The sequence below is a fragment of the Ursus maritimus genome, unplaced genomic scaffold (assembly GCF_017311325.1).
Source record: "Ursus maritimus isolate PB19 unplaced genomic scaffold, ASM1731132v1 scaffold_5, whole genome shotgun sequence".
Classification (NCBI taxonomy): domain Eukaryota; kingdom Metazoa; phylum Chordata; class Mammalia; order Carnivora; family Ursidae; genus Ursus; species Ursus maritimus.
This window is the reverse complement of record NW_024426663.1, coordinates 34,915,290-34,937,432: the sequence shown is the minus strand read 5'-3', so window position 1 is coordinate 34,937,432 and position 22,143 is coordinate 34,915,290. Positions and strand designations below refer to the sequence as shown.

At 42.1% G+C, this 22,143-nt stretch overlaps 1 protein-coding gene and 1 pseudogene across 5 annotated transcripts in view; one reads left to right on the top strand and one right to left on the bottom strand.

The window, feature by feature from the left end:
* The window catches only part of OCLN (occludin), a 53,899-nt gene extending 32,337 nt beyond the window's left edge, over positions 1-21,562 (top strand). For all 5 annotated transcript variants that reach the window (XM_040622202.1, XM_040622201.1, XM_040622200.1 and 2 more), the window contains 5 exons: positions 4,808-4,953; positions 12,671-12,883; positions 15,287-15,458; positions 16,482-16,523; positions 19,034-21,562. In XM_040622202.1, the coding sequence (XP_040478136.1) occupies positions 4,808-4,953; positions 12,671-12,883; positions 15,287-15,458; positions 16,482-16,523; positions 19,034-19,135 (675 nt within the window). In that variant the 3' untranslated portion in view covers positions 19,136-21,562. The remainder of the gene's footprint in view (positions 1-4,807; positions 4,954-12,670; positions 12,884-15,286; positions 15,459-16,481; positions 16,524-19,033) is intronic.
* On the bottom strand, positions 1,785-1,898 carry LOC121100831 (annotated as a pseudogene).
* Positions 21,563-22,143: the final 581 nt, after the last annotated feature.

The window sequence follows — 22,143 nt, the reverse complement described above, 5'->3', positions numbered from 1 at the left end:
AAGAAGTCGGGGTGGGGAGGCTGCTCATAAGCCCACAGCATAGGCACACACGCTGAGGAGGGACAGTGAGGACAGGCATTGGGAGGACAGCTGCTGTGGAGCCACCCCTTTTTCTTGCCTTTTGGGACCCTGGGGATTTAGGATGTTTTTATTAACTCTCCAAGGGGTGTTAGATGTTATTTGTTACCGAGACTTTTTTCACAAGTGCATAATCAGAACACTTTTAATAAGTATAATTAAATTGGAGGGGGGTTTTTTTGAAGATTTTATTTATTTATTTGAGAGAGAGAGAGCGCGCGCGCGCCCGCGCACAAGCAGGGGGAGGGGCAGAGGGAGTGGGAGAAGCAGACTCCCAGCTGAGCAGGGAGTCCAATGCAGGGCTCGATCCCAGGACCCTGGGATCTTGACCTAAGCTGAAGACAGACGCTTAACTGACTGAGCTACCCAGGCGCCCCAGGTATAATTAAATTTTAAATAAAAATTTGTCCTCATTGTAATTACCTCTTGCGAAAATCTCTTGAAATTATTTTATTCGAACGTATTTCATTTTGACATTTCGGAAACAAGAATCTTGGTGAAACTCCTCCTGTGTATCACCCTAAATTAATTATTTGTATTCTTTAAACATGGTCTGTGTGAGTACGTGTTCTTTTTGAAGTTAGTCTCAAGAGTGAGTCCGAGTCATTTTTTAGTTGGTTAGGTGTACTTTCTCTCCTCAGCCTCTTAGCATGTCCGTCCCTCCTTTTTTTTTCTTTTTTTTTTTAAAGATTTTATTTATTTGTCAGAGAGAGAGCCAGTGTGTGGACAAGCAGGGGGAGTAGCAGGCTCCCTGCTGAGTAAAGAGCCTGACTGGGGCTCGATCCCAGATTGAAGGCAGAAGCTTGACCAACTGAGCCACCCAGCCATCCCCTTCCTTCTGCTGTCTTGTTTTTCCCTTTCACAAACACTGGGTGTGGAATGGGGTGCTGTCCCCAAACAGAACACAGTTAAGGGAAGCCATTTGGGCCCGCTGTGTGGGTTTCTGCTGCCTGCCGCGTCCTCCCCCCTTCCCCTGCTTCGCTTGGGTCTCCTCCCCACCGGAAGGCCCTGGGTTGGCAGGACGGGATCAGCCGTGCAGCCTGGCCCTGAGGCTCCACCATGCTTCAGAGCAGCCGCCCTGGCAACACTGGCTCTCACTTTTCTTTCCCCTCAGTACTTAAAAGACCGACTTTTTTTACTGCATGTTTTCACTCTGCTTTCTTTTGACCCTAATCCCTTAGAGCTTTTCTCAAGTTACTTGAGGAAAATGGTTCACCCTTTGCTGTTGAGTATTAAGGCTCGTTTTTCTCAGGTTCTAAAGCTTTAAAAATTTACTACAGTTATTAGAATGGTGGGTTTTGTTTGCTTATTGTCAAGAATTTGAGCTACATCATCAAGTTTTGTGGGCTGGCTGGGGACCCAGTAATACCCAGTAATGCCAGTGACCTCAGAAGTCTCTCTGCTCACAGCAGGAAACACAGCCTGAGGACGCCTTGTGTAAATGACTAATACCTGCTCAGTCCCCACCGGGGCAGCTGCCCTTTGAAAGCAGCAGGCTCCTTACGCAGTCTGCAGTGGTACTGTGAGAACAGTAATAAGGTAGCTTCTTGCAGGAAAAGTGCAGCATAGGAAGGAAAAAAGTGCCTTAGTCCTTGTTTTACAAACATGTTTTGCCTCTGCCTTGAGATGGTTAAGCTCCTTTTAACAAAGACTGCTTCTTACTCATCTTTGAGCCTGGCTGGGGTTGTTGTTTTTTTTTTTTTTTTTTTAATCTGCAATGCATCCTAAATTTGCATATCATTCTTGCACAGGGGCCATGTTAATAATTAATCTTCCCTGCATTGTTTCAACTTCAGTATACGTTCTGCCAAAGCAAGCACTGCCTCGGAATTTTCTGTGCATATGCATAAAAAGGGTTTAAGAGACTGGAGCCCTGTGCTGCAGGGTGAAGTTAGGGGGCAAGCTATCCAGTTCTGCTGACTTGAAGAGCTGAAGGTCAGCTCAGAGCGGCTCATTTAAGATGTTTGGATATACACAGCATAGAAGTACAGCAGTAATAAATGAGGTAACCTTTCTGCAGTGAGTCCTACGCTCCTGATTTGTGCCTGGTACTGTGCTGGGCTTCGGAGACCCAAAGAGAAAGGCAGGAGACAGCCCAGGGAGAGGTGGCGGATCGTAGCAGAGGCTTTTGAGTGAGCCGTACAGTTCAATGCCACATTAACCTTTTCCTAAGTGTAGGTACTTGGAAAAGTTGTCTAGCTGCCTGAGTCATGGCTTCCTCATTTCTAAAAAGGGAATAATAGTGTTTACCTGTAAGGTTGTGCCTACTGAGCGATCTGTCATTTCATTGTGTGGCCCATTGTCAGCAGGCAGAAAGTCGTGGCTTTAAGAATAGTCCGCTGCCCCCTGAAGTCAGAGCGATGGGAGCAAGCCATTATTCTGGATGGGAACGATTGTTCGGCAGTGCGTAAGGGCTCCGGTGGGAGGCTTGTGTGCACAGGGGCTGAGCAAGATAGGAGGACAGGCGGGTGCCTCACTCAGCAGAGACGTGTGTGGAAGGCCTCCTTGGGGTATTCGCACGGCCACTACTTGGTAGTGAGTCAAGACTCAAAGCCCAATTAAGGATTACCTGGCAAAGAAGGGGGAAGGACATTCCCTTCCAGGCAGTAAGAAGTCTGTGAGGCCACCCAGGCGCCTTTTTCGTAAGGTTTTGATTTTGGATTTGCCAGAATCAGAAGAGCTTTGCAGCCTCTATTCAAGTTGGGAAGAGGAAAAATGTGGAAAAGTGTTAAATGGGTTTTTAAGATGAAGTGTCCAGAATAAGAACGGACCTTTGACTTGGCTGAGCGTTTGCCTGTGAGGCTTGGCAGTGGTGTTGAGTCCCAGGGAATCCAGTGGGAGCCAAGAATGGTTCCCACCCGTCTGTGTGCCCGCTGTGGTGACATCTAAGCACACTCCCTTGCAACCCACCCACTGGTTTCCCAGTTGCAGCCAGACTCCACTTTCAGAAGGAAATGATCCCATTCCTTTCTGGCTTGAAGGGACTATTAAACAATCAAGAATACCTTATGTACTCCAAGTGGTGGGTAAATAAATATCTTGGTATGTGTTATTGCAGTGATAGGAAAGGAGCAGGTCTGGTTTTAATGCTATGGGTAATGGAAAACAAGGCGTAAAGTCTGTGTGTTGCAGGGAAATGCACTGTATTGATGCTGAACCTAATTGTAAGGCTTTAATAGCAAAATAATCCAATTAAAAGTCTGCTTTCACCTTCAAATACTTATAAAAATTCTTTGTTTAGATCCACTGGCTTTAATTACAGAATCCAACATCTTCCGAGTTTTTACTGTGCTAATATGATACCTTGTCATCTCGGACTGTAGAAAGAACTTTATGAAGTAGGTAGTTTCCCCCATTGACCCCGCCACTATTTTTTTTTTAGTTGTGGTATAATTAACATACATTGTTATATTAGTTTCAGGTGTACGACGTAATGATTCCACAACTCTATCCATTATTCATTGCTAATATGATAAGTATAGTCACCATTTGTCACCAAACATTATTTCAGTCTTATTAACTACATTTTCTGTGCTGAACTTTTCATCTTTGTGACTTGTTTCATAACTGGAAGTTTGCACCTCTTAATCCCCTTTATTTTACCTATCCCCCCATTCACGTCCTCTCTAGCAACTACAAGGTTGTTCTCTGTATCTAGAAGTCCGATTTTTGTCTCCTTTTTTCTTTGTTTATTCATTTGTTTTATTTCTTAAATTCCGTATGAGTGAAATCATGTGGTATTTGTCTTTCTCTGTCTGACTTATCTGACTTGGCTGGACTAATATGACTAGCATAATGCCTTCTAGGTCCATTCATGTTGTTGCACATGGCCAGACCTCATTCTCTTTTGTGGCTGGGTAATATTACTCCATATGTATCACATCTTCTTTACCCATTCATCTATCGTTGGACACTTTGGTTGCTTCCATATCTTGGCTACTGTAAATAATGCTGCAGTGAACATAGGGATATATACATCTTCTCGAATTAGTGTTTTTGTTTTCTTTGGGCACATAGCCAGTAGTGGGATGACTGGATCATATGGCCTATTTTTAATTTTTGGAGGAGCCTCCATGGTGTTTTCCACAGTGGTTGCACCAGTTCGCATTTTATCCAGTAGTGCCCGAGAGTCCCTTTTTCTCCATGTCTTTACCAATTTCTTGTCTTTTGGGGGGGTTTTTGTTATCGTCGTTATTTTGTCTTTTTATTATTTTTTTTAATATTTTTGTTTATTTATTGGACAGAGAGAGACAGCCAGCGAGAGAGGGAACACAAGCAGGGGGAGTGGGAGAGGAAGAAGCAGGCTCCCAGCAGAGGAGCCCGATGTAGGGCTCGATCCCAGGACCCTGGGATCGAGCCCTGAGCTGAAGGCAGACGCCCAACGACTGAGCCACCCAGGCGCCCCTGTCTTTTTATTATTTTTGATTTTCATCATTCTGGCAGGTGTAAGGTGATATCTCATTGTGGTTTTGATTTGCATTTCCCTGATGATTGATAATTTTTTTCCTTCTTTGTAATTCTGGACTTGTTAAGCTAGCAACGGCGTCATTTGCGTGTTGGTAGGAATACTGATTTGATTGTTAACACTAACAATAACAAGGCAGGTTAATAGTATTTAATGAGCCCAATAAGTATTAGGTAATTTTATATGCGATATTTTTCTTTCATTTCTTTCCCCTTTAAATTACAGGCTCAGTAATAACTTTGTCTCCTGGGGCTGTTTCTTTAGGTGAAAAACGTTTCTGCAGGCACACAAGACATGCCTCCGCCCCCTTCCGACTACGTGGAGAGAGTAGACAGCCCGATGGCCTACTCTTCCAATGGTAAAGTGAATGACAAGCGGTTGTATTCAGAGTCTTCCTACAAATCAACACCGTAAGTAGCATCTTCCTCCTTCAGACGGAATGAGTTTTAAAAAATGAGTATTGTATATGTTGATAAATCAGTTCCTGTTGTACCATTTGCTTTAAAAAGTAAATTTCACAGTTTCCTAAAGCCTGGAGACAGATCTCCTGCATTGTTGGTGGAGACTTGGAAGATGAGAAGGGTGGGACTGTGAGCTGGTGGGATCTTCTCCCCCTTCGAAGCTGAAAGTGCTTCTTTTCTCTTGCTGGTTTAATAGAGAAAGGTCAGATAGCGTTTTTTCACTCTAAAAAAGTAGTTCTCTTCCCTGTTGCTGGTTTTGAAGTTGAGGTGAGAGTGAAGGACGTTATTGATACAAAGCAGAGCTGTGAGGGGTTCTGTCTGTCCTTGCCTGTAACTACTAAATCTCATTACTGGAAGGGGAAGATGGCTGGTTGATGATCCCCTAGCCACATACATTTTTATTTAACGAGAAGACTTTGTTTGAATTCAGGAATTCTGAGATCTCACTTGCTGTGCTAGATCCTTCATGTTGCTGGGGGATGTGAAACTGATAAAGCCTATAGGTGTAGCTTTACAAGTAGTGTAAGTAACCTCACAGTGAGCTTCTGGCTAAAGTAGGTGCCATTATGGTTATTGGAATGGTATCCCCGTTGTGGTTTTTGTTTACCCTAAAGCCTAATTCTAATTCAACCTAATGACTAGTGAGGGAAGGGTATTAGAAACACTGTTGTTACGGACTGGATATAATTTTTGCCTAAGGATGATAAATTACTCTTCTTCTTTTTTTTTTTTTTTTAAGATTTTATTTTTGGGGCGCCTGGGTGGCTCAGTGGGTTAGGCACCTGCCTTTGGCTCAGGTCATGATCCCAGCGTTCTGGGATCGACCCCACATCGGGCTCCCTGCTCAGTGGGGGGGCCTGCTTCTCCCTCTCCCTCTCTGCCTGCCACTCCACCTACTTGGCTTGTACTCACTCTCTCTGTCAAATAAATAAATAAAATCTTTAAAAAAAAAAAGATTTTATTTTTAAGTAATCTCTACACCCACCATGGGGCTGAAACTCACAACCTTGAGATTGAGAGTCGCAGGTTCCAGCGACTAAGCCAGGCAGCCAGCCCATCTTCTTATATATAATTCTAGAACTCTAAATTCCTTTGTAGACTAAAAAATAAAAAACATTCCCTTTAACTACTTTGATTGTTTTCAGTTAAAGGTGTATCTGCTGGAAAACTTTGTGTTGCTTCAGTTTAATCTCCAAATCCGACCCACCCCCCACCCCTCCCATTTAGTGGTCCAGTTTATATAGAAATCACCTCGAGTGCATGGTAGTTTGGTCACCTGGAACCCCTTAAGATGACACCAGCAGCTAAGCTAATTATGGAATCAGTTTGAGACAATAGGTTCCATTGTTACCCCGGAATAGAATTTGGAAACAGACAGCAGTTTGCCTTACCGTCAACATATATATTGTTTTGGTCTTCAGAATTGACTTGGCCTTTGGTTTCAGTTGTGAGTGATTTGGAGGAAGAGTATTTTCTGTGTTCTCCTTCTGTTTGGATTTTGACAAAAATCCAAAACACTTGAGACTGTTAGGGGCAAAGGTGTACAAAGTAGAGGCACAGTCCTTGTAAAAGTTCAAAGCTATGATTTGCATGACTTCCATGCATTCATAATAAATATTTATAATGCATCTTGTGACCAGCTGTGCCTCTAAATTAATTATTAAAGCCTGAATGGTTGCATAACATTCCACATGCTGTCTCTTTTCATGAAAACCAAGATATCTTCACAAATTCATTTGGAACAATTTAAAAATCTTACTTATTCTGGAATAAGCCGGTACATTTGTAATGTAAAATTTAAAAGGGACAAAGGGATAGCTTTTTTCCCCCAGCTACCTAGTTCCTATTCCTAGAGGCAGCTACTCCTAGAGGCAGCTAGTGTTACCACTTTTTTTTTTTTAAGTAGGCTCCATGCTGGTGCAGGGCTTGAACTCACAACCCTGAGATCAAAACCTGAGCTGAGATCAAGAGTCAGATGCTTAGCCACCTGAGCCACCCAGGCACCCCACCAATTTCTCTTATATAACCTTCCAGAAATTATTTTTAAATAAATATGCTGGCCAAAATGTACATTAGTTAGATCTTCCTTTAAAAAATACTGGCATTTTGGGGGGCGCCGGGGTGGCACAGCGGTTGAGCGTCTGCCTTCGGCTCAGGGCGTGATCCCGGTGTTATGGGATCGAGCCCCACATCAGGCTCCTCCGCTGTGAGCCTGCTTCTTCCTCTCCCACTCCCCCTGCTTGTGTTCCCTCTCTCGCTGGCTGTCTCTCTCTCTGTCAAATAAATACATACATACATACATACATACATAAATACATACATACTGACATATTAGTGGGTACCTGGGTGGCTCCGTCAGTTAAGTGTCTAACTTCGGCTCACTCATGATCCTGGGGTCCTGGGATCCAGCCCCATGTTGGGCTCCCTGCTCAGCGGGGAGCCTGCTTCTCCCTCTCTCTCTGCCCCCCCACTCGTGCTCCCTCACTCTCCTCTATCTCAAATAAATAAAAATAAAATCTTAAAAAAAATCCTAGCATATTAAATGCATTATTAGCAGTGTGTCTTGGAGATTGTGCATATCGGTATACAAAGAGCTTATGTATCTGTTTTATAGCTGCATAATATTCCACCTGATGGATATACTATAATTTGTTAATTCCATATTGGCACTTACTTTTCCCCTGTGTTCCATTATTACTAACCGCTGCAGGGTGTATAAACTTGTATGTATATCACTTTTCACGTCTGTGAATGTAGCTGGAGGAAAAATACTAAAAGCAGAAGTGCTGAGTTGAAAGAAATTTCCTATTTCACTTTGATGGGTATACTCAAATTGTAGTCCCTAGGGGGTGTACCAATTCATATTCCCAGCCTGTACCCTAAAACTTTTTTTTTTAAGATTTTATTTATTTATTTGACAAAGAGAGAGAGACAGCCAGCAAAAGAGGGAACACAAGTACGGGGAATGGGAGAGGAAGAAGCAGGCTCCCAGCGGAGCAGGGAGCCCGATGTAGGGCTCGATCCCAGGACTCTGGGATCACACCCTGAGCTGAAGGCAGATGCTTAACAACTGAGCCACCCAGGCGCCCCAACACCCTAGAACTTTTTTGAAGGTCTAGAAAATGCGAAAGTAATGCTTAGTTTCAAAATCCAGAAGAAGGGGAGGATGGGGACGGTGCTAAGGGATGTGATAGGACGTTATCTCCTGATTTGTATGCACTAATGTTGGAAGGAACTTGGAGCCTCTAAGAAATAATAGAAATTGCCAGGTGTTGCCCATGGCAGAGTACTGTATGCTCTGGAAGATTCAGAGCACATCCCCTTGGATGGGGTAGGTAGGGATGCACGTTAGTCAGGCTTTCATAAAAGTGCTTAGTAGCCCACTAGCTCCTCTCCTTGCTATCTAGTGGATAGGCAAGGAATTAGAACAGGAACATTGTGTCTGAGGTCCATGGTAAGGATGAGGTACCTCAACACTAAGATTTTTCCCCCCAAAGCATAACACACATTCAGTAAAGAGTACTAATCTTGAGCATACAGCCTGATGATTTTTCACATGTGTGAACACTGAAGTAACCACCACCACACCAACAGAGAGACATATCAAGCACTCTAAAAGGCCCACGTGTACCCTTTCTTCATTGATATCCCCATCCCCCCACCACAATTTTGATGTCTATAACTAGGCATTTTATTATTGGAGTTCTTATAAAGTGGAATTATATGGTAATTACATCTGGCACCTTGTACTTGTCATAATGTCCTATATCTTAGAATTTCAAGGCAATCAGAATTCATACTGGGTTAGGAGATAGGAGAATTTAATTGAAAGTGGTTGCTTCTCCACCTTTTCTAATTAAATTTAGGAGATACCCCCTATTAGTTATATTCCTTACTATCCTGTCCAAATCCAGGGTGAATTCATCTTTACAAGTCAAGAAAGTTGAGTGTTGACATGTCACAGAGCTTTCAAGGCAGACTGACACCCTGGAGTGCCAATGAAACCTTGTATGGTAGCGTAAAGAGGCTAGTAGGATAATCTGTTAGGACTATATATGAATTGTAGGAATTCACTGGTTCACATTAGACCAAGGGATGGTCTTACTTCAGGAATGGCATGGGCCAGGAACTCAGAAGAAAGGTTACCAGGGCCCCTGTTGCTATGTGGGCTTTATTCTCAGTACAGCTTCTATTAAAGCAGGACAGTCATCCACATTTTCCAGGCTACATTGACCTTCCAGCACAGGATTTGGAAAATGGAATGTCCTTTCCCAAAGCTGACATATAAAATATATTGAAAGATTCCTGATTGGTCCTTTTTGGATCATTGTCATTCCCAAGGCTAGGGAGATGGGGGTTCTCTGATTGACAAGGCTCAGATAGTCCCCCCAATAATAGTGATAGTTCTAAAATACCTTGTACGGGCACCTGGATAGCTCAGTCGGTTAAGCATCTGCCTTCGGCTCAGGTCATGATCCCAGGGTCCTGGGATGGAGCCCCACATTGGGCTCCCTGCTCAGGGGGGAGTCTGCTTTTCTCTCTCCCTCTGCCTCTCCTCCCTGTTCCCTTTGTCTCTCAAATAAATAAATTCTTTGAGAAAAAAATTAAAAATAAAATACCATGTACATTGGGGCGCCTGGGTGGCTCCGTCGTTAAGCGTCTGCCTTCGGCTCAGGGCGTGATCCCGGCATTATGGGATCGAGCCCCACATCAGGCTCCTCCACTGTGAGCCTGCTTCTTCCTCTCCCACTCCCCCTGCTTGTGTTCCCTCTCTCGCTGGCTGTCTGTCTGTCAGATAAATAAATAAAATCTTTTAAAATAAAAAATACCATGTACATAGGACACTGATGTTGATCATGCCTCGTTACTCTTCTCTCACTGATACTGGTGTCATCAGAAAAGAGGATTCTTGTGAATGTGTTTTCAATTCAGGAATTCTCTTGAACACCTGCCATGTACACAGTAGTTGGCTAGGTGCCCTGGGAATACCATGTCCTTGTTCACATGGAGGTGGCAGTCTACCATGGCAGAAGACCGCACACGGTAGCTACTCTGAGAGTCAGGGCAAGGTAGGAGCACCAAAGGCATGTGAGGGAGGGTGTGTGAAGAAAACAAATGAATAGAAAAGAAAGAAAACACAAGGGTGAACTTCTGGACCTGGAGACTGAGTTGGAAACCAAGGAAAGCATACAGCTGCTTGCCTCTTCAGGGTCATGCCGATTATGACCTACTGGCATTTGTATCTAAAAGTGGGTTCAAAGATTATTGATGGTATACATATTACCTAACTCTTTAATTTGTAAATACTTGTAAGCATTTTGTGTTTAGGTTTTATGCTGTATCAAGTATGTTACCCTTTAGTGTTTCAAAGTATGTAGGAGAGTGGGAGGTGGAAAACTTCCAAAATAAAGATTTATTAATTTTTTTAAAAGATTTTATTTATGTATTTGAGGGAGAGGGGGAGAGAGAGCTCAAGCAGGGGGAAGGGGCAGAGGGAGAGGGAGAAGCAGACTCCCCCTGAGCAGGGAGCCCGACAAAATAAAGATCTATACTGTCAATGTCATATGTAATTATGAGAGGAGGCCTGTTTTAATGTTTTAGGTTTTGTTCTTTTCTGATTTCTTTTGCTGTTTGGCTTCCTTCTTCTCTAGCCCCTACTCCCTCCAATACACCTACTGCATTCCCAAAGCAGGAAGCATAATACCCGGCAATTTTGGCAGAGTGTCTAGGAACTTGTTACTCATTGACTCATGGAGAAAGTCACATTTTCCCTCCTTTAGATGCAGCAATAACGTAGCACGCAAAGCCACCGTACCGCGAATACATTCAGAAAGAAGGCGTAAATCCCACTACCACCCCCAGCTATGCACACACATCCCAAGGCTTTAGGCTTCGACAAGACATTAGTAAGTGTGATAGAAATCTGAAGACTTGGACAACAGTTAGAAGCAAGCAGTTCTGGATCACCTGGAAAATAGAGAACGCCTCATAGACAAAGCTCAGGATTTTAGTTTCTCTTAAGTTGAAAGCAATGAGAAAACAACAATGTTCGGACATTTTTAATAGTCGATTCGAATAACAAGGCTGAGGTTGGAAAGTCTCTGGTGTGTCCTTTGCCTCCTTTTCCTTCAGCTCCGCTACAAGGGAAAGTTAAGTTCTGCATGGCGGTTACTCAGAAGTGCTTAACAGTTGCCACAGCTCTTGCTATTCTGTTGTGTGTTTGACTTCATTTTCATGCTCGTGGCAGAAACACATGCAATTATTTTTTTTTTTAAATGATTTTTTATTATGTTAGTCACCATACAGTACATCCCCGGTTTCCGATGTAAGGCTCGATGATTCATTAGTTGTGTATAACACCCAGTGCACCATGCAATACGTGCCCTCCTTACTACCCATCACCGGTCTATCCCATTCCCCCACCCCCCTCCCCTCTGAAGTCCTCAGTTTGTTTCTCATAGTCCATAGTCTCTCATGTTTCATTCCCCCTTCTGATTACCCCCCCTTTCTTTATCCCTTTCTTCCCCTACCGATCATCCTAGTTCTTATGTTCCATAGATGAGAGAAATCATATGATAGTTGTCTTTCTCTGCTTGACTTATTTCACTTAGCATTATCTCCTCCAGTGCTGTCCATGTTGTAGCAAATGTTGAGAACTCGTTCTTTCTGATAGCTGAGTAATATTCCATTGTATATATGGACCACAACTTCTTAATCCAGTCATCTGTTGAAGGGCATCTCGGCTCCTTCCACAATTTAGCTATTGTGGACATTGCTGCTATGAACATTGGGGTGCATATGGCCCTTCTCTTCACTACGTCTGTATCTTTGGGGTAAATACCCAGTAGTGCAATGGCTGGATCATAGGGTAGCTCAATTTTTAACTTTTTAAGGGACCTCCACACTGTTTTCCAGAGTGGCTGTACCAACTTGCATTCCCACCAACAATGTAGGAGGGATCCCCTTTCTCCACATCCTCTCCAACAATTGTTGAGAAACACATGCAATTAAACATCTGATGCAGTATTAACTAATTGCGTTAGGAAAATACGTCTAACGAGAATCCTTCCCTGCTGTTCAGTCTCCATGGCTATAGGATTAACATAGCAATTTAAATTTTTAGTATTTTAGTTTTCCAAGATTGTATCTTGAAAAGAAAATTGACGTATAAGAGTCTAAAATTAATACTAAAAATGCTTACGTCTGAGAGCAGCTTCCCAAGGTAGCCAGGTACGTGCATTTCTCTTCTGCACCCAGCATCCCATGAAGCTGGAAGAACCTGTAGAAAAGAATACTGAGCATTATTTTCCTGACCAGCTTTTGTGGAGTGAGTCCCTGGCCCCGGTCCGGTGAACACCCCTTCCACATCAGCCCGGGCTTCCTGCAGTGGTCTCAGATCCGTCTTACTCAGGAGGTTTTACAAGTGGGCTCTCCTTGCGGTGGAACCCTCAAGCCACTTGGTGTGCTCCAGGGGGTCTGAGCTTGCGTGAACCTCCACGCAGGAGCCCGGGGGTCTGCCTTGTGTTGAGTACGTGAACTGCCTGCGTGCGTGCACCTGGGCGTGGAGATGCGTCCCAGCGCGTACTCTCGCTGCTCTTTGTGGTTACACTGGCCAAGGGCTGTAGTGTCCCTGGCGATCCCTGAAAGCTGATTGCTGTTTTGTTAGGGTGCCCGAAGTGGTGCAGGAGCTGCCGGTGACCTCGCCTGTGGATGACGGCCGGCAGCCTCGCTACAGCACCGGCAACTTGGAGACGCCTTCCAAGAGGGCCCCCACGAAAGGAAGAGCGGGCAGGTCCAAGCGGCCCGAGCAGGACCACTATGAAACAGACTACACGACCGGGGGCGAGTCGTGCGACGAGCTGGAGGAGGACTGGATCAGGTAGTGGGTGGCCTCGTGCTGGAACCGCTTGCACGGGATCGGGGTGTGAGCCTGGGCCAGCCGGCCTGGGGAGTGCTTGGGGAGTGCTTGCTCAGCTGGGGTTGGCTGGTACGGTTTCATTCTCCGACAGCCCAGACTGGTTGTTAGGTTTTCCCCCTTAGTACTCTTCGGTAATGAAGATTGACGGGGAGGGGACATGCTTGGCTGTGACTGTGTCCTAAAAAAGAAAAACACAGTCTTCCACAAAGTGACTGTTGAACTCGCACCAGTAGTCACCCAAGAAAGGTCTTCCAAACAAATAAAACACCAGTATAGAGGAACTTCGGTTACTGATTATAAAATTCCCGGACCGGTGCTATGGCTTTGTCTTGGCATTCACTTTTACGTTAAGGTTTCAGCATGAGACCGGAGATTCTTTTAAAAGTTTAATCCAGAGGACTTTGGCAAACAGTTATGTAAACAATTAAGTTAACAATTCAGTGTTCTGCCCAAGGCTGTGGTTAAGTTCCTATGTGTGCTGGTGGTTGAGTTACAGGTCATCATTACCAGCTATATTCATGTGCAATGCGTAGCCCTTTGATGCCCAAGTGTTCTGAGAAGTGGGACGCAAATCAGAAACATTTGCGGTGTGAATGGTGGTTCATCAAAACATTGCTTCTCAGGGTGTAGTCTCCTGGTGGTTCTCATACCTCACCTTCCCCTCTCTCCACAAGAGTTCTTGGTCAGGGACGCCTGAGTAGCTCAGTAGTTAAGCCTCCCAACCCTTGTTTCGGCTCAGGTCATGAGATCGAGCCACGTGTGGGGCTCCCCACTCAGTGGGGAGTCCGCTTGAGACTCTCTCTCTCTCCCTCATACATTCGCTTGCTTGCGCTCTCAAATAAATAAATCTTCGAAAAAAGAAGTTCTTGGCCAAGTTCAGCCATCTAGGTATAAAATATTTTTTTTAACTTGAATCATGGAAGATTTAAATGAAAACTTGTAAGAAACCTGAATTCTTATTTTACTTTTGAGCAAATCATTTAATTTCTCCCCTTCGTAAAATGAAGATGTTAGGTCAATTTAGATGTCAAAATTGAAATTCCATGTTGCTATGAAGTTCCTTAGTCCTCTGCAACAATTCAGAGTTATTTCCTCGGTGGATTATTCGTTAATACCATCACGGTGATATGTAAAGAGTAGCTAGTATATTGAGAGATACAAGTGATACAGAATTTCAGGGCTTTTTTCACTGTAGTGCCTTTGTCACATTATTTATACGATGAGCATGTATTTTTGTACATGTACATTTTAAAGTCTACTTGTATAATTAAAGGACTTAAAATAAGCTATTTCTGCTTAGGAAAACAAGATCAATTAAAAAAACAATCTGAAGACTGTAGTTGGTAGCAGAAAACAGCCAGCTGCCAGTCAGCTGCTCTGCCACAGTGATGACGAAAACATAACTTTGGGGGCGCCTGGGTGGCACAGCGGTTAAGTGTCTGCCTTCAGCTCAGGGCGTGATCCCGGCGTTCTGGGATCGAGCCCCACGTCAGGCTCTCCCGCTATGAGCCTGCTTCTTCCTCTCCCACTCCCCCTGCTTGTGTTCCCTCTCTCACTGGCTGTCTCTATCTCTGTCAAATAAATAAATAAAATCTTTAAAAAAAAAAAAAGAAAAAGAAAACATAACTTTGTATTCCCGAATTCTAGTTTTGAGACTTCAAACATAAATATTCTATTATCACGTGGTGTTAAAATAAATGAGTTCCTATGACTTGAACCTTCAATTTCATAAATGATTTTTAATTTTATTTCTAAAAATTATATAAGCATAGTATTTTGTTTTTAACGATGTGTTTATTTGAGAGAGCATGCACGAACTGGGGGAGAGGTGGAGTGAGAGGGAGACAGGGAATCTCAAGCAGACTCCCCACTGAGCGTGGAGCTAGACGCAGGACTTGAACCCAGGACCCTGAGGTCGTGACCTGAGCAGAGACCAAGAGTCAGTCACTCTGCCGACTGAACCACCCAGGCACTGCACTCCCCCCACCAAGCATAGTATTTTTAAAGCCAAAGGCAGTGATGTATAGAGTATAATCATTCTTTTTTTTTTTTTTTTTTTGAGAGAGAGAGAGAGAGGGAGTGGGAAAGAATCTTAAGCAGATGCTGTGCTGAGCACAGAGCCCAAAGGGGCTCGATCTCACTACCCCAAGATCATGACTTATGCCGAAATCAAGAGTCAGATGTTCAACTGACTGATCATTCTTAAGAGAACTTACTTGCATCCCACCTTCCTCTCTCCATAAGCAACAAAAAGAAAACAGGAGATTGTCATTCTCTACATCCCACCAGCTGCATTATCTTTGATGAAGAAGACTGGATTTTATGTCTGCTAGAGTCATAAGTAGTCATTTTCTCTATTTTTAGGGAATATCCACCTATCACTTCGGATCAACAAAGACAACTCTACAAGAGAAATTTTGACACTGGCCTGCAGGAATACAAGAGCTTACAAGCAGAACTTGATGAGGTCAATAAAGGACTTTCTCGCCTAGATAAAGAATTGGATGATTATAGAGAAGAAAGTGAAGAGTACATGGTAAATTCAAACCTGATAATTGTATATTATATATGATGTTATTCTAATCTATGGAGATATAGTATCTTTTCTGTTAAGGCTGATTCAAATTTTGCTAGCAATTCTCAAATTGATTTCCTTGAAAAATAACTGAAGTCCAGTCTTGGATGAAGTCTTTCCAAATTGAAGAGTGTACTAATGTAGTTAAGAAGTACAAAACAATAGGCTATGTACGTATATCCCTTCCTATTAAAAAAAAAAAAGCTATATTTTTCTATTCATAAACACAGTTCATTCTTCTGTAAAATATTAACATTACAGAATTGGGTACAGAAAAATAAACTGCCTTAAATTCTATCACCTGGTTGTCACCCAAATATTAGTTGTTAAAATATCCCCTTCATGCAAAAGTGCACCTAGACACACACCATCTTTGATGAGAAGTTATCTTATGTTTTATGTCAGTATTGATTCATGGATATCTGTTTTATACTTTGGGTTATAATCCAATACTAGTTTAGTTTATTGCTCAAATTATTTTAGATATGTATAATATGTAATAGGTTAACTTAAATATATACATAACTAAGAATACATCACAAATACATATATATTATTGTGAGTGTATATATATATTTACGTGTATACATATACATATGCATATATATTGAAGTTAGTTACTGGGGAACTCAGACCAGTTTCATAAAGGGCTGTAACCAGATGAGAGCTATGCTTTACAGAAGATCTCTCTGGTGTCAGCATGGCACCTGGACCAACATGGAGAGAGATGAGAGGCAGCAAAACAAATAGTTACCTGTCTATGTGAATGGAACGTGAGGAATAAGTCACAGATTTCTCTTTACTGGCTTCCCTCAGACCCTCTTGCTGACTATAATAGTTGTAAGAACCTAAAGACTTCATTATTTTAATTTCCTGCATTTTTGGCATTGTTGTCAGTTTTAGCTCTAATAGAACATCAGGAATGTTATTTTTGAAAGAGAAAATGCCCCGCTAAACATACTCTGTTGTGTTTCTCATTAATAGGCGGCTGCTGATGAGTACAATAGACTGAAGCAAGTGAAGGGAGTAAGTATCCCAGATTGTAAGGTGCTTTCAGGAAGAATTTTCTATTATGTGTTTTTTCTTGAACCTTTGAAATGACCATGAACACCTTGTCACACAAGCACTGATGATGACAAAAGACCCTAAAACCGCAAGGTGAAAACTGTAACAGAAGTTAGAACCTTAATTTCGTTGTTTGCAGCTACAACCAGCTCTTACAAGCTTTTTTTAAAAGTTGAAGTGTAGGGGCGCCTGGGTGGCACAGCGGTTAAGCGTCTGCCTTCGGCTCAGGGCGTGATCCCAGCGTTCTGGGATCTAGCCCCACATCGGGCTTCTCCGCTGGGAGCCTGCTTCTTCCTCTCCCACTCCCCCTGCTTGTGTTCCCTTTCTCGCTGGCTGTCTCTATCTCCGTCAAATAAATAAATAAAATCTTTAAAAAAAAAATAAAAGTTGAAGTGTAGGGGCACCTGGGTGGCTCTGTTGGTGAAGCGTCTGCCTTCGGCTCGGGTCATGATCTCAGGGTCCTGGGATCGAGCCCCGCTTCTAGCTCTCTGCTGAGCGGGGAGCCTGCTTCTCCCTCTCCTTCTGCCTGCCACTCCCCCTGCTTGTACTCTCTCTGTCAAATAAATAAATAAAATCTTTAAAAAAATGAATAAATAAATAATAAAAAATCTTTAAAAGCGACCATATACCTTTGTACCTGGCACCCAGATGAAGAAATATATTTCCTAGTGTCCCTGGCAAACCCCTCTTGTGCTCTCCTCCAATTTTTCCTCTCCCCACAGATAACTACCATCCTAACTTTTAACGTCATAGAGAGTTTAGCCTATTTTGAACTTTATGTACATGGAATCATATAGTATGTATTTTTTATATGTGATTTTTTTTAAGAGTTTATTTATTTATGTGTTTGTGTATGTATTTGCGAGAGAGTGAAAGCACAAGCAGTGGAGGATTAGAGGGAGAGGGATAAGCAGGCTCCGCACTGAGCATGGAACCCAGTGTGGGGGCTTGGTTGGGGCTTGGGTTGTTCCCAAGTTATGGCTTTTATAACTAATGCAGCTTCAAAAATTTTTGTAAGTGTCTGTGCACATGTGCACACATTTCTTAGATGTACACTTGGGAGTGAAATTTCAGGGTCATTGGGCAAGTGTCTGTCTGACCTTGGGCCAATGGTGTCAGACAGCTTTCCTGGTTTGCCGGTTTATATTCCCAATGAGCTGTGTAGATTCCTTTTGCATCGTATCCTGGTCAGCACTTGGTGTTATCAGTGTTTCTTGGTTTAAAACTTTGTTTTTAAAAGATTTTATATTAATTTTTTTTTAAATCACAAACACCATAATTTTAAATGCACCTGGCTGGCTCAGTTGGTAGAACATGTGAATTTTGATCTCGGGGTTTTGAGTTCAAGCCCCATGTTGGTTGTAGAGATTACTTAAAAAAGAAAAAAAAAAGAAGAGTATGAAGTAAAATCCCTGTCTTGTTCCCCATTTACCTATTTCTCCTTTCCCAAGTCAACCAATATCACCAGTTTTTGTTTTACTAATTTTTTTAAAAAGATTTTATTTTGGGGGGGCACCTAGGTGGCTCAGTTGGTCAAGTGTCTGCCTTCAGCTCAGGCTCAGTGGGGAGTCTGCTTCTCCTTTCCCTCTCCCTGTAGGTGGCTCCCTGTTACTCTCTCTCTCTGTCAAATCAGTCAGTCAGTCAATCAATCTTTAAAAAAAGGATCTTAGTTTTGGGTGCCTGGGTGGCTTGGTCAGTTAAGCATCTGCCTTGCTCAGGTCATGATCCCAGGGTCCTGGGATCGAGCCCTGCATCAGGCTCCTTGCTCAGCATGGAGCGTGCTTCTCCCTCTGCCTGTTGCTCACCCTGCTTGTGCTCTCTTTCTCTCTCTCTGTCAAATAAATCAAAATACAATCTTACCAAAAAATCTGAAAGAAAAAAAGATTTTATTTTGGGGGTGCCTGTGTGGCTCAGATGGTTAATCGTCCACCTTCCGCTCAGGTCATGACCTCTAGGTCCTGGGATGGAGCTCCGCTCTGCCCCTCCCCCGCTGGTGTGCGCGTATGCACGCTCTCTCTCTCAAATAAATAAAATCTTACAAAAAAAGAAAAAGATTGTATTTTTAAATGTCTACACTCAATACTCAACATGGTACTTGACCCCCACAACCTTGAGACCAAGAGTCACATGCTCTACCAACTGAGCCAGCCACGCACCCCTGTTTTACTGATTTTTTAGGTGATGTGTTAACAAAAAGGCCAGTAAGTTTTTTGGGTCACTTTACAAATCACTAGAAATTAGCGCATGCTTTGTAAAACCCAGGTTAGAAGGTATGATTGAGCAAAAAGAATAAACTGCCTATGTGGTCAGAGAAACTGCCGATGCCTGTATTTATTACTCCGTTCATCACCCCCAGCAATTTTATTTGACTATTCCGTGATTTTTTTTTATTCACCTCTGCCTTCCTAGCAGCTAACACAACTTGTTTTTATTTTGTTAAACTTACCTGGTTTATTTATTTTTCTTTTTAGTCTGCAGATTACAAAAATAAGAGGCATTATTGCAAGCAGTTGAAGAGCAAATTGTCACACATCAAGAAGATGGTTGGAGATTACGACAGACAGAAAACCTAGGAGGCAGATGCCCATGGTTTGAGAGATCAAGAAGTGTTTAACATCTCTGCAACGTTGTCAGAAGGCAAAATGACTTTGGATTCTAACCCAGGAGCCCAAATCTTTGTGATCATGACAAAGTTTTGGTAGCTTTAATATCATCAGTATTGAAGCATTTTAGAAATCGCTTTTGCTAATCGACTGGGCTGAACACTCCAATAAGGATTCTGTGCTTTAAACTTCGGCTGTTAAGGACTGACTGACTGCAGGTTGAGGTCTTTAAACCTTGAAGGAAGGTCCCACGGTGACCTGTGCTGTGAACGCGCATACGTGGGGCAGTCTTCTCTTAATACGTAAGTGCGCTCATTAGTTCCCATAGGTGATCTTGTCCATTCCTCCCAGAAGTCTGCCTTCAGAACTGTTATTTATAAGCATTCCTTCTCAGGTCAGGAAGCTGGGTCCCTGCGGTGAAGTCTCTGCGAGTGCCTGCTTCCTGGCTTGCAGTTTTGGTTAAGTCTGTTTTGTGACTTGAGTCCATGAATAAAGTCCCTGGCCTTTAGTATGTTAGCTACTATGGCTAGTGCATTTTACCAATCTCCCTATTGATTTTTTTCTGTGTATAAATGGTATTAAAAGAGCTCTTTATTGTTTTATGTTATCTGGGTAATAAAGATCATGTAAAAATAACAAATTGTGAAACTTAAAGATTGTAAATAATATATTCACCTTTTAAGAATACAAATTTAAACCTCCTGGTTAGAATTCTGTTGTGTATTTTAAAATACTTTGTAATCTTTTATGGTTTACATGCATTTTGTTTGTTTGTTTTAAACCAACTAGGCTTTTTCATTGTATCAGAGTATCTGATGACGTTGCTAATTCAGTTGTGACTTGAATTGTATCTTACAACAATATTCAAGTTCTGTACATACTTTATAAGGTATTAAACCTGGTGGTGTCTTTCTTTCATATACTTGTTTGACATCATTAGTGCGATTAATATTAAGTTTTGGAAATGAGAATCAGTTTTATCTGTTAATGTTTTAAACCATTTTGGGTGCTGTGCTGGTTGCTAAATGTCCCAGTCATTTGACCATCAGCAGGCTGATTTGTCTGGAAATAGAGGGCAACCCCACAAAACATCAGATTATTTCAGATGGTGCCCTTGGTTCACCACTTTTTTTTGTAAACTTAAATTCTTATTAGTAAAGTAAAATTAGCTGATAGTAGTGGGCATATAGCTAGCCCAGTTGATTGCGATGCTCTCCTTAGTTTAGAACTGTTTTTGTGAATATTTTTGAAGAATAATCTTTAATCATTAGTATACAATTCAGACATTTAAGTATGTAATTCTTTATATACAAGTCTGAATCATTTTCCAAAGATACATCTTAAAATAATGTTTCTATTATAACATTGATTCATTTCTTCAAATTGAAGAAATTCTTAATTTTCCATGTGCTGTACATACTTACTATAAAAGGTAATAGTTGATAGTTTACCATTTGGTGTGAAACCAAAAGGTATGAAAAGACTCTCTTGAGCAACTTCACTCATTTTTATGTGTGCTAAAATTTCTATGTTCTTGGAAGTCCGTGTACTAAGATTATAAAGATGGCAAGGTTACCAGGGTTCTCTCTATACAGCTGAATGAACAAAATCAAATACCGTGAATTTCCATTGTAAAATTGTGTCAGAAAATTGGACTTAGAAATAAAACACAAGAAAATCATTTCTCAAATGTGGTGCTTAAAGACCACTTGGAATTAACCAGCTGGATGTAACTTTGAAGAACCACTTAGGCCAATTTCTAGTTTGGAAAATAAAGAGGTTTGGGTTAGATGTCGGAAGTCTTGGACATCTCTGACCTGAGATTCTCAAGTCTGCAGTCTGCCTTCTATAAACGATTGTTCCAGAAATTCTGTTATGAAAGCATGTGGTCCTGCTGATACAGGTTAACTGCACACAGGGATTCCTTTACATAGGTGATTCCGTATTAAAAGTAGGTAAGATTAGTATTTTAATTTCTCTTTTGAAAAATTTAAAGAAATATAGAAAATTATAAACATGCATATATCCATGTGCCAGGAAGAACAGGTGTTAGTTTTGTCATATATGCCTTGTATTTTTGAAATAAATTGAAGTCTATTAGTATTTATAGTAAAAGTTACATTGTATGCACACACATATATGAAATTATCATTTAATCTTTATAACGTTCCATTGACATGTAATCATTTCTCATTCTTATTTAACAGGTGAGAAAACCGATGATGTGGTAGATTAACTGGCCCACTGTCACACAGTGGCAAGTGATTAAGTAGGATTGGAATCTTGGTCTGTTGGAATATTGGGTTCTGTACTCCCATTCTAGTTGACTGTCACTAAATTCATGGGTTGGGTAAGATGGGATTGCTGTGTCTGATGTTAATAAATTTTATAAGTGCATTTTAAGTACTTTTAATTGACGTAAAATGTTTCATATGAAATTATCGAAAGTATCTGTCATGACCCGAATGGGTGTGTATGTGTAAAGAAGGGTATGAGCAGAAGAAGAGTTGCCTAGTTGTGGCTCTGGGGACCCTCAGTGGAGGCTGTAAGAGTTCCTCACACACAGACGTCCTCACTCTTTCATCACTGTGGTAGGAAGTGTCTCATCTGGACATCTCTGAAGGCTTAGCTGGAGGAATCGGGATTCGGACCCAGTCTCCTGGCAGCCTGTGGTTCTATACTAACTGTGTAACTTCTGTGAAAGGACAAATGACCTAGATGGAGGGCTGTGCCATCCCTCCTCTCACATTTCATCTTGTTCACATGTCTTTTAATGGGAACAGTTTTCATAAAGAAAAATGCCCAAGTTACTTGGGTAGTTTTTAGAAAGCACTGTTAAGCTAAAATAATGCCACTTTGCAGTTAAGAGAAAAGCATGGAACCATAACAGTGATTTTGTTGGGGGGACCACAACTCAGTGTAGGTGCCCCCCTCCCAAGATTTCTGCCACAGGAGGACCTGCTCGCTCTTCCCTGCTT